Source organism: Mandrillus leucophaeus, unplaced genomic scaffold (genome assembly GCF_000951045.1).
Source record: "Mandrillus leucophaeus isolate KB7577 unplaced genomic scaffold, Mleu.le_1.0 Scaffold206, whole genome shotgun sequence".
Classification (NCBI taxonomy): Eukaryota; Metazoa; Chordata; class Mammalia; order Primates; family Cercopithecidae; genus Mandrillus; species Mandrillus leucophaeus.
In genome coordinates, this window is record NW_012102099.1 from 974,901 (window position 1) to 988,115 (window position 13,215).

Here is a 13,215-nt window from a genome sequence, read left to right on the forward strand (position 1 = left end):
CTGCCCTTAAGATACTCATAGAAAAAAGTAACTATCCTTCCTTTTAAAAATAGAATATACCATTAACAGGCATATTTGTAATAAACATATAATATGTATTAAATAATTACAACTGTATATAATTACAACATATGTAACAGTACACTATATATATGATAATAGAGGGCCAGGTATGGTTGCTCACACCTGTAATCCCAGTGCTTTGTGAAGCTGTGGTGGGAAGATCACTTGAGGCCAGGAGTTTGAGACCAGTTTAACCAACATAGCAAGACTTCATCTCTACAAAAAAATTTAAAAATTAGCCGAGTGGTGGTGTACGCCACTCGGGAGGCTGAGGTGACACTACTGCTTGAGCCCAGGAGTTCAAGGCTACAGTGAGCTATGATTATACCACTGCACTCTAGCTGTGGACAACAGAGTGAGACCCTGTTTCTAAAAATATAAATTAATATTACATTAAAAAATAATAGGCCAGGTGCAGTGGCTCCTGTCTGTAATCCTGGCACTTTGGGAGGCCACAGTCAGTGGATCGCTTGACCCCAGGAGTTCGAGACTAGCCTGGGCAACATGGCAAAACTCCTTCTCCACAAAAAATACAAAAAAATTAGCCAGGCATGGTGGTATGTGCCTGCAGTCCTAGCTACTCAGAAGGCTGAGGTGGGAGGACCACTTGAGCCTAGGAGGTCAAGGCTGCAGTGACCTGTGATTGTGCCACTGCACTCCAGCCCAGGTGACAGAACAAGACCCTGTCTCAAAAAATACATAATATTAATAGAAAAGTGCTATTAACAGGCAATTAAGGATGATAAACCTCAGATCATCATAAAGGCTATCATTTATTAAGGACTGACTCAATGCCAGGGATGCACATTCCATCAAAAAGAGGGGTTAAATCCCTCCCAAGTTACAAAGCTAGGTTTTCGTTTTGAGACAGGGTCTTGCTATGTGGCCCAGGCTGGAGAGCAGTGGTGTGATCACAGCTCACTGCAGCCTCTATCTCCAAGCTACCCTTCTGCCTCAGCCTCCTGAGTAGCTAAGATTACAAGCAAACACACCACCGCACACACACCACCATGCAAGGCTTTTTTTTTTTAAAATAGAGACAAGGTCTCATGCTCCTGAGTTTCAGCAACCCTCCTGCCTTAGCCTCCCAAAGTGCTGGGATTACAGGTGTGAACCACCACACTCGACCCTACAAAGCTAGGTTTTGAGCTCAGTGGCTCTGTCTCTTCCAAGGCTCAATCACAAGAAAAGTATGCAAAACTGAAAGGAAAAAGAAGACCAAACTACTGGATATAAAAACAATATAGAAAACAGCACAGATATCTGACCACAAGACAAACTTTATTTATATATAAAGACCAAGTTTTATGGCTTCATGTTTTATAGTTGGTATTTGTTCAGGTATTTATTTTGAATACAGTCCATCAAGAAAACACAACTTAAAGAAAAAAGTTTGTACTGACCGCTACAATTTATAACACACTATGGAAGAATGAAAGGGTCAGCATCAAATTCTCAGTTTCTCCAATGTCGACAAGTCATCTTATGTCTAAATCAGGGGTCGGCAAAGTAGAGCCCCAAATCAAATCTCACCTGCAGCCTGTTTTCATAAGTAAAACAAACATCTGTACACAAAATACTCTTTTTTTTTTTTTTTATTGGGACACAGCCATGCCCATTCATTTGGGTATGGCTGCTTTCCTACTACAAGGACAGACCTGAGTGCTTAAGACAAAGACAGTATGATCCACAAAACGAAAAACATTGATTTTCTGGTCCTTTACAGAAAATGTTTTCAGACCCCTGGTCTAAATGATTGCCATATATATCACAAATGGTGGAAAAATAATTAGCCTGTTCATTTCAGCCCTATTTAAGCTTTATTATGAACTCTACCTGATTTAAGTACTCTTCCTTTATAATTACTGTCACTTAGTAAATGTTAATGAGTTTTTGAATTTCCACAACTATGTTCACATTTCAGTTATTTTCCATACAGTAGGTCTTACTTTAGCTGCCCAGTAATTTATTCTACACATAATTACTACAACAAAATCCTAATTAAGGCACATCTGTGGCCTGGCGCGGTGGCTCACGCCTGTAATCCGAGCACTTTGGGAGGCTGAGGCAGATAGATCATGAGGTCAGGAGTTCAAGACAAGCCTGGCCAACATGGTGAAACCCCGTCTCTACTAAAAATACAAAAATTACCTGGGCATGGTAGTGCACGCCTGTAATCCTAGCTACTCAGGAGGCTGAGGCAGAACTGCTTGAACCTGGGAGGTGGAGGTTGCAGTGAGCTGAGATTGCACCACTGCACTCCAGCCTGGGCAACAGAGCGAGACTCCATCTCAGAATTTAAAAAAAAAAAAAAAAAAAAGGCACATCTGCAATTATCCCCATACATAGTTATGCTTCAATTTTGTACAACCTACAAAGATACAGACAAGCAAAGATGAACACACAGACAAGAGCTGCTATGACTAAATAATTTCTAATATCCGATTCATATTCGAACACCTCAAAGTGCCATTTACAACTAACAGCATCTGGCCAGGTGTGGTGGCTCATGCCTGTAATCCCAGCACTTTGGGAGGCCGACGCAGGTGGATCACCTGAGGTCAGGATTTCGAGGCCAGCCCGGCCAACATGGCGAAACCTCGTCTCTATTAAAAAAATTTAAAAATTAGCTGGGCGTGGTAGCACGTGCCTGTAGTCCCAACTACTTGGGAGGTTGAGGCAGGAGAATCTCTTGAACACGGGAGGCAGAGGTTGCAATGAGCCAAGATCTCGCCCCATTGCACTCCAGCCTGGGTGACAGAGCAAGACTACGTCTCAAAAAATAAAAAAAGAACAACATCAGTGTCATCTGACTGCATAAGAAATGCAAATTCATGGCCCCTATTCCAGACTTACCAGGTGATTCTTATGCACATTAAAAGTCCAAGAATCAGTGCACCAAGACAGAGTTTATATCACTTACCTTGAGTGTGAAAAGACTGATTCGGCCAGGCAGTTTATAAAACAACCCCTCTCCTCCTCTTGAATTGGAATGTAGCATAGCATTGAGGCATGCGAGAGGGGACGTCCCACTGTAAAACCACAAAAGAATGGATGAGGGTCATACAATCCATCTGCCTAAAGACCTAATCCCTCCAATTCATTCTTAAATGAGAAAAAGCTAAGCAAGAAATACAAAAGAAAAAATCTCATGACAATTTCACTGTGAAAATAGTAAAAGAATAACCAAATGAAATTCACATAAATCACACTCAGGGAACTCTGGAATAAACATTATGTGATACTTGAAATCCATACCTAACACTTCTTCAGTGCTTTTTGACAATATAAATCAAATTTTCAAGAAATTTAGAAAAACCACACAATTTTTTCAAATTATATTTTAATAAATAAAATTTTAATAAAATTTTACTATTAAAAGCTTCCTAGCTTCTATATTTCAATTTACATATCATACTCAGAAACTGCCACAGATTATCACAAAGAATCACAAAATCAATGGTCCTTTGGCAATAAAACAAGCAGAACTTTTTTTCCAGTTAAACATTTTCTAGTAAGTAAACAAAAAGAACAGTATTTCATTTGTTTTTTTTCTCTGTTGGGAGTGGGGAGATTGAGTTTTATTCTGTATCTACGCGGGAACAATTATTTAAACCTAAATGCAAAAAGACAGTCAAGTGGATTTAGTTCCCAGTAATGCTTAAACATTAAACTGAAACAATGGCATACTCAGTTGTTTCATGGTCCTTACCACAACAGCAGGTTGCGAAACAGTGACAGTTCAGTGCGAAGGATGCTACTTACTGAATCTTAAAATAGAAAAGCTACCAAAAAAATCAACAAATGCCCATTACTAATATTAACTGAGTTTGGCACTAGCATATTAGTGCTAGGACTCACCTGTGCACCCTCTTTTCCCTCTCCCCAGCATGTTAAAAAATATATAAATAGCTTAAGTAAGCCTCTTCGCATGTTTCAGAACTAGAGGCCCTAATTTATGCAGTGTTAAAAATAAATTCTGAGTCTAAAAAAACCATTAAAAAACTATTACTTATTTTGCCTTGGAACACACTGGATGCTAAAAAATTTTTCACCAAGAACCAATCTCTAAAAGAAACCTTGTGCAAAATCTGGAGTATCAAGTGGGTGTGCTAGCATCTCTGCTACAAGGAGAACAGCATGCTGGCACAGCTCTTCTGTGACTCCTACATATTATACCTCTGTCTACAAATTACAGAGCTGCTCACTCATCATGAGCCACCATGACTGCTTCATAATACCTCTAAGAACAAGAAGCAGAAACAAGTTAAGGTTTTCAATTCCATATGTCCCAAAGGGACTCATTTACCTTCTATAGGCAAAGTGGTCCAACAGCAATGCAGACAGCAGCATGATGGGAAATAGCCCATAAAAACAAAAATAAAGCACAATTATAACACTACACAGTGGATAAGTACAAGTCAAATAAATGTGATGTAGACAATCTTAAATCTTCCCTCCCCACAAAACATCAACTTGAGAATGTTTGAACTGACAACAGGAAAGTGAGGGCCTTCTGACCCTAAAAGGTCAATTTGCTAAGTTTGACTAGCAAAAACATGAAGTTTGCTCTGAGTCCCAGGCAGGGACTGTGTAGTGCTCTCCTCCTTCCTCATTTAAGGACTTTTTTTTGTTTTGTTTTGTTTCGTTTTTTAAGACGGAGTCTCATTCTGTCGCCCAGGCTGGAGTGCAGCAGTACAATCTCAGCTCACTGCAACCTCCGTCTCCCCGGTTCAAGCGATTCTCCAGCCTCATCCTCCCAAGCTGGAACTACAGGCTACAGGCGTGCATCACCACACCGGCTAATCTTTGTATTTTTAGTAGATACTGGGTTTTGCCATGTTGGCCAGGTTGGTCTTGAACTCCTGACCCCAAGTGATCTGCCTGCCTTGGCCTCCCAAAGTGCTGGGATTACAGGCGTGGGCCATCACACTCAGGCCTTTTTTTTTTTTTTTTAAAAAGTTTGAAGTTAGGATAAGGAAAAAGAAAGATTAAAGATAGTCACTGGCTTTCAGGCCAGCAATTCTATGTTTCTAACTTGTTACTTCTCCAGGAAAACTATGCCATAAATTTAGAAAACAAAGGTCACCTCAAAATTTAGTAAATTCATATAATATGTGACTGGAATTAGTAGGGGGAAAAAAGTCAGTGGGTTTTTTATGTTGATGAGACCACCGTTCTTTTATCCTAAAAGAACTTCAGGGATACAGCATAGAGAAAAGGGTAGTGTTAGCCACAATAGAGGCTATCAGGTCTGAAACTTCTGCAACAGCACGAGAGAAAATGTGCCCTGCCTCCTTACACAAAAAACAAGCTCTATGCCAAGATTTAAGGAAGAGCAAGGAGATGGGGAAAGCCACTGCACCTCTAAATGAAAACAAATAGATGTTCACCCACTGCTACCCCTCCACTCAGACGACACACAATTTGGGAAATGGATAGTTCTGCTTCACTATCAGACACAGAAGCACAAACATATACACACGTTTACTTACTCATATCACTACACAACTACAGAAAGACACATGTCCTATGAAACCCTCACATTAAGCAACAAGAACAATACAAACCTCATTTCCTTTAGTCCTTCTGCCTCTATGACCTGCAGAATCTGTTTTGGTGTCATTGGAGCATCCGAGTAGTTTTCTAAAACCTGAAGAAATATAAACGTCCTAATTTCAGTGTGCAATTTCCATTTATATCCATCCGTCCATATATCATGGGCTAAAGTTCTGCTATGAGGTACCACTGGTGACAACTTTTTCCACAGTTAAAATTACTTCAGAAATCAAATCACACATATATCCAGTTACTGAAAGTTACTGCAATTAACTGAAATGTTCAAATTCTCAATTCTAAGGATGCATATCTTCTCAGCATACATTGTATAGTCAGACCTTAGCAACATTGGTTACTGTTTAACTTGATGCTGTTAATACTGCTAAACCACAGAATATATAGCACTGCACAAGAAACATGAGACAGAAATGCATTCACATTTTCTTTCCCAAGGAAGTTTAATTACTACCTATACATACATATATATATGTGTGCAAATTCATGGCCCCTATTCCAGACCTACCAAGTGATTCTTATGCACATAAAAGTCCAAGAATCACTGCACCAATGCTTTTGTATTTTAGTAGAGACGGAGCTTCACCATGTTGGCCAGGCGAACTCCTGATCTCAGGTGATCTGCCCACCTCAGCCTCCTAAAGTGCTGGGATTATAGAAGTGAGCCACCACACCCGACCAAGTACCCATATTTTTAAACGGTGCTTTTTGCCACTGTGTTGTTAATCTGTGGTGTTAACTGCCACAGTACGTTCTGCCATTTGGCAATATGATGCTATGATTCTGCATGACTGGTGCAATGAGAAGCAGAATATCCCATTTATGTTAGCATCATCTATAACCAAGTCATGGCAGTATTGCAGTATTTTCTTAGTGTGCAACTGCAGCTCTCTTGCTTTAAGAGTTCTTAGATATGTTATTCTTCTAAAAGAGGAAAAAAGCTGTCAATATCTTTGTACTTTGTCTACCTGTGCAGCTACTGAGGGTACTCCAAATCAAGCTAACATCTTACAGTCCATTTAACTACCATAACCAAGTACTGCTGTCACAAGCAACACATAAAGCAGTAAGTCTGATAGGACACTGCTGTCTGCGGCCATACCACCCTGGACGTGCCCGATCTTGTCTGACAGGTCTGCTGCGGAAGGTACTCTATGGAAGAACATAAGACCTCAGCACTAAAGTCAAGGTTTGGAGAAGGTACTAAAATAAAACCCCTATTTCTCATGATCCTATTCTTTGCTTCTCTTTTCAGATTTTCCATTCTCCACGGGTAACATTATCATCTCAGTTTCAGCCACTACCTAAATTCTGATAACTATCTAATCTCTACCTCTAGCCCTGACGTCTCCCCCAAATTTCAGATTCAAATATTCAGTTGTGTACTGATTGTACCCCTTCATTATCTACTCTAATTCAGCTCTACTCTTAATTCATCTAATTGGCAATTCTAATTCACCTCTTCTCCAGACCCACTCTTCTTCCTGTATTCCCTACCTTGATTGACAGCCTGTATAATCACCTAATTCAGAAACGCAGGTGTCATGCTTCTCTCTCATCTGTCCCCCAAGTCCCAAAACCAGTCTCTTTCCTGACCCAACACAACAGCCTCTTAATGTCTATCCCTCCATCCAGTCCTGCTTTCCTCAAATCCATTCTGACTCTGTTGTCATCCTTCAATCAACAAACACATGCAACACCTACCTTGTGCCAGGCACAATTCTAGGGATTCACAGTAAACAAGACCAAACCCCTGCTCTGGTAGAACTTACATGTTATAGCCTGAGGTCAACCCAGCAAAGCAAACCTGCCCTCATCACTTTTAACTCTAAAATCCTTCAACAGGCCAGGCACAGTGGTGCACACCTATAGCCCCAGCTGAGACTGAGGCAGGAGGGTCACTTGAGCTCAGGAGCTCCAGGATGTAGTGCACCATGATCCTGCCTGTGTATAGCCACAGCACTCCAGCCTGGGTAACACAGTGAAACCTCATCTCTTTAAAGAATTTCTGAAAATGGGGGCCAGGTGCGGTGGCTCATGCCTGTAATCCCAGCACTTTGGGAGGCTGAGGCGGGTGGATCACGAGGTCAGGAGATCGAAACCATCCTGACTAACATGGTGAAACCCCGTCCCTACTAAAAAGTACAAAAACACTAGCCGGGCATGGTGGTGGGCGCCTGTAGTCCCAGCTACTCGGGAAGCTGAGGCGGGAGAAGCTGAGTGCAGTGAGCTGAGATCGCGCCACTGCACTCCAGCCTGGGCGACAGAGCAAGACTCCATCTCAAGTAAAAAAAAAAAAAAAGAATCTAAAAAAATATATGGCTGGGTAAAGTGTCTCACACCTGTAATCCCAGCACTTTGAGAGGCCAAAGTGGGCAGATTGCTTGAGCCTAGGAGTTCAAAACCAGCCTGGGCAACATGGTGAAACCCTGTCTCTAGAAAAATATATAAAAAACTAGCTGGGCATGGTGGCGCATGCCTGTAATCCCAGCTACACAGGAGGCTGAGGTGGGAGAATCATGAGCCCAGAAGTGGAAGCTGCAGTGAGCTGTGATGGCGCCACTGCACTTCAGCCACGGTGACAGAATGAGACTCTGTCTCAAAAAATAGTAATAAAAATAGAAAGCAAATAAAATCCTTCAACAGCTCCTTAATCACATACTGCAAAAGCTGAAGCTTCCAAAGTCCCCTGGCCCACTGGTAAAGAACAGGATCTAGAGTTAGATTCAAATTCTTACGTTCTAAACTAGGGCAAATTACAACCCAACCTGAACCTAGGTTCTCTTTTGAAGGATACTGATGTCTTCCTCTCAGAGTTATTGAACAGATTAGAGACAATGTAAGTAATGCTTACAGTGCCTGGCACAGAGTAGGTGCTCACTGGCCTGACATATGGAACCCTCACAATCTGGTCTCTGCCTGTCTCTACCCATCCACAATGACACTCCACAAACTTTATGTTCCAATAATTTGTAGATATAGCTAATTCTCACACTTTGCAAATACACACACTCCCTCTCACCCTTTCTCTTTCTCTCTCTCCTGCTATGTGTTGTCACCAGCTCCTGCTTATGCCCTCTGTGACTGGCCTAACTCCTAGTTACCCTTCAAGATTGAGCTCAGAAAGCACCTTCCTCCAGGAAGCCTTCCCTGATCTCTGCCAGGCAGAAGTAAAAGTCTCTTTTCAATGTCCCCATTGTTTCATAACACATACAATTATCTTCCAAACCAGGACAGTTGAAAGGAGAAACTATTCATAATTTTGACTGGACAAGAGGCAGCAACTGGGATATCTGTTTATGATTTATACAACTATGATAACATGTATCATGATTACAGTAAAATTCTGTTCCTGTGTCTGGACCTTCTCCACCCCCAGACGACCATAAGCCCTGAGGGGGCAAACCTCATCCACCTTTGTATTCCAAGAACCTAAGTGCCAAGACAGGCAGTACTGACTTGAACAAACCTACAATAAACCCTGGAACAAGCTACTAATGTTCACTGCCACAGATATCATTTCTTTGATACTAACTAAATGAAAGCTGAGCTAGCGAATTTTTGTGCATTTTTTAAAAGAAGCATGACTCAAATAGTAACTACCAATTATTTAAACAGCAATCAGAAATAGCCTGAGAATTTAAGACAGGGGAAACAGAATCTCTAAAGGGAAGTTACATCAAAAGATACAAAGCATTCACTTTTATTAAAACTGTTTATGCCTCCAGCTTTTGGTATAAGAACAAGTCAGCAGTGTTCTATTCCTAGTCTCTTTCTAGACTACATTTAAAAAAAAAAAAAAAGTCTTCTCTTACTTCAAAGGGGAAAAAAAATGTTTGATGTAAGAACTGGTCAGTCACGAATCAAAGTAAAAGATAAAGCATGCAACAAAGAGTTTCTCAGAGCCAGGGAGAATCCATTTAGGGTCCTCAATTTAAAGGGAAATCCCCTTGGCTATTTCTCCCAAACAAACTGTTCATAACAAGTTGGAAGATATCCACCCAACCACGTAAGGTCTACGTCTTACATCTAGAAAAGACAATACTACAAAATGTGTGAAAGAAAGAGCATCTATTTTTCAACAGCATAAACATCTGCAAAAATCAATCTCCTGGGGTATACTACACTGAAATTCTCAAGAAGAATCTTCTTTCCTCTGCAAAAACAATTCTTTAAAAGGATTCCCAGTAACACTCTAGTCACCAGATTGCTCCTGGGGTCAGGAACAATCTGAAAGTGTTCCCAAGGAAGTGCATACAATTGCCATTGCAAGGAGTCCAAATTCACCTGCCCAAAGAGAAGAGTAGTGTTCAGGTGTTCTAATGTTCAACTGTCCTACGTTCCCTCCTGGTCAAGTTTCTCTCAGTCCAGTGTTAAGCTCTCACAAATTCTCCAGCACACAGTGTTACAGAAACTTTTTTTAAACATTAAGAGGGCTATTTTTTTCTTTTATTTTGTTTTTAAGATGGAGTCTCACTGCTGCCACTGGAGTGCAGTGGCACAATCTCGGTTCACTGCAACCTCCACCTCCCGGGTTCAAGTGATTCTCCTGCCTCAGCCTCCTGAGTAGCGGAGGTTACAGGCATGCACCACCACCACGCCTGGCTAATTTTTGTATTTTTAGTAGGGACAGGGTTTCACCATGTTGGCCAGGCTAGTCTTGAACTCCTGACCTCAGGTGATCCGTCTGCCTCAGCCTCCCAAAGTGCTGGGATTACAGACGTGAGCCACCGCGCCCAGTCTAGGACTCTTAAAAAGTTCCCCCTTACCTACCATCCAGTCCCATCCAAAGAAATGGAAAATTCTAAAACAAAAAACACACAAAAGATACACAAATTACATATCACATTCTCATGAGTCCTTTTTTTTTTTTTTCTTGAGACGGAGTCTCATTCTGTCCCCCAGGCTGGAGTGCAGTGGCATGACCTTGGCTCTCTGCAACCTCCACCTCCCAAGTTCAAGCGATTCTCCTGCCTCAGCGCCCCCTACCCCTCCACGTAGCTGGGATCACAGGCATGAACCACCACACCTGGCTAATTTTTGTATTTTTAGTAGAGACTGGGTTTCACCATGTTGGCCAAGCTGGTCTAGAACTCCTGACCCTGTGATCCACCCACCTCAGCCTCCCAAAGTGCTGGGATTTACAGGCATGAGCCACCACGCCCAGCCTCATTATTTTTTTAGAGTCAGGATCTCCCTCTATCACCCAGGCTGGAGCGCAGTGGCACAATCAGTCATTGGCCACTGCAGCCTCCAACTCCTCAGCCTCCCAAGTAGCTAGGACCACAGGTGTGCACCACCATGCCCAGCTCATTTTGTTTCTGCTGTTGTAGAGACCAGGTCTATGTTGCCCAGGCTCATCTTGAACTCCTAGCTTCAAGTGATTATTCTGCCTCAGCCTCCCAAAGTCTCACAAATCCTTTTTCACATGTATAACACCACCATAAAGTAATTCCTATTCATAGACTAGGTGCGGTGGCTCACGCCTGTAATCCCAGCACTTTAGGAGGCCAAGGTGGGTGGATAACCTGAGGTCAGAAGTTCAAGACCAGCCTGACCAACATGGAGAAACCCCATCTCTACGAAAAATACAAAATTAGCGGGGCATGGTGGCACATGCCTGTAATCCCAGCTACTAGGGAAGACTGAGGCAGGAGAATCACTTGAACCTGGGAGGCAGAGCTTGCGGTGAGCCAAGATGGTGCTATTGCATTCCAGCCTGGGCAACAAGAGAGAAACTCCAAACAAACAAAACAAACAAACAAAAACAAGGTAATTCCTATTCATATTACTATTTTTAATGAAGAGCCTTAGAAGAAAAAGAGAAATAACTTACTCTGATAATCCGGTTTGAAGTCAATGATAAAACAGAAAGAGCAACCTTGATGTTGAAGTTCAGACCACAGTAAATTCGAGAATCTAAAGAGACTTCACAGTGGACCCCAAATTCCTAAAGTCAACTAGTAAGAGCCAACACAACTTTGAAACAGATTTTATAATTCTGTCAAGACATAAATAACATAGGATTTAAAGGTACTTTCACCTACCTCTAACAAGTAAAACTCTGGCAAGCAAATTTCCTTGGGTGCCCAGGGTCATAAACACCAGCATTAACAGGAACGCCAAGGACAATGTCAATGAACACACAAAACTCATCGTCCAGGAGAATGAGAGCTCTCTCCCATTCCCCATCAGGCCTATATTTGTTTCCAGGTAAAGAACCATTAGAGAAATCCTGAAATTTCTACAAGATCCTGAAAACTAGCCCGAGCTTCCAATTTTGACTGAATCAGGAAAAAGAAAATATTTCGGAACCTCAAAATCTTCAAACTTCACATGCCAGGCCAAAATAAACTGAAGCACAAAACTTCAGCATACAAACAATTGCTATTTTTGTTCCCTGGGCAACAAATGACTAGGGAAGAGGACAGCAAGCACCAATGAAAATTCTGTAGCCCAAATTCCTTCAGTTTTTATAAATCAGTAACTTTTACAGACTTCGAGAAAGAAAAAGGTGTACTTCAGGTTTGTATCAACCCCACCCCCCATACGGTCTTTTTTTTTTTTTTTTTTTTTGCACAACACCTTTGACGCAGAAAACTCACTTCAAAATAAGACAGAAAATTAAGTCTGAGCTTCACTCATCATTAAAACTGAATTACGACAATTACATATAAACTAGAGTGTCAAGAGACACTTATGCTATCTGCACCACAACCTCCCTGTGTGACAGATCTTAGGAACTGACATCTTAGTATAACCTGTTACTACTGGTATCAGCAGATGTCACACGAGTATGTCTCAAAGTCTCTGAGCTTTGTGGGTGCAATCCAAAAGGAAGCTATTTCACCTGCAGGTCCTCTGACGCTCTGAACACAAAATTCACAACCCCCATCAGTTGAACGAAGCGGCTTCAAACACTCAAATTACGCTCTCCCTTGCTAATCCTCAGTGAACAATGTCTCTCAACAGAGACACTTTGTCTTTGTCCAACATACATTCTTTGCAAAGTGGATTCAGTTCTCCTCAAAGTACCCATTCCAGTCCAGCTTCTGAAGGCAAGCACCCCAGTCAGCGTTTCTCAAAGTGGGGTCCGTGAGCCACTGCGTTTCAATCACCTGGTAAGCCGGTGAAAGCGCAGATTCCCAGGCTCTATCCCAGACCCTGAGGCTCAGCAGGTCTTATGGAGGGCCCTAGGAGGAGCGTTACTAACCGCCTCTCAGGTGTCGCCCACAGGACACTAAAGTTAGAGAACCGCTGCTCAGGATTCAAGCTGGGAGTAAGCACTTTCTTCCCTCCACGCACCTGGTTTAGATTGGTAAAGCTCAAAATGCCACTGGCGTCCTTGAATGTGGGGTCGCTTTTCCACCCCCGGAGTCAAAGGCACCACCCCATTACCCACCATGAAGCGAGGGAGGAGCTTCCGACCCTTCCCGGAAACCCAACTCCCCCGGGTGAATGAACGAAGCTGCCCCAGACCCCCAGACGCTGCCAAACAGTGGGGGAGGGGAGGCGGGACCCCGCTGCCCAGAGGGGGAGGAGCCGGCCTGCCAGCTCGCCCCTCCGCAGGAATTTAGC

General features: G+C 42.4%; 1 protein-coding gene across 1 annotated transcript in view; it reads right to left on the reverse strand.

Annotated features, from left to right (window-relative positions):
* ASXL1 (additional sex combs like transcriptional regulator 1) overlaps positions 1–13,209 on the reverse strand; it is an 80,591-nt gene extending 67,382 nt beyond the window's left edge. The window contains exons 1-5 of the mRNA XM_011979776.1: positions 11,685–13,209; positions 11,474–11,565; positions 5,634–5,716; positions 4,373–4,375; positions 2,987–3,095 (exon numbers count right to left, since the gene is read on the reverse strand). Of these exons, the coding sequence (XP_011835166.1) occupies positions 2,987–3,095; positions 4,373–4,375; positions 5,634–5,716; positions 11,474–11,565; positions 11,685–11,862 (465 nt within the window). The 5' untranslated portion in view covers positions 11,863–13,209. The remainder of the gene's footprint in view (positions 1–2,986; positions 3,096–4,372; positions 4,376–5,633; positions 5,717–11,473; positions 11,566–11,684) is intronic.
* Between the last annotated feature and the right edge of the window lie 6 nt (positions 13,210–13,215).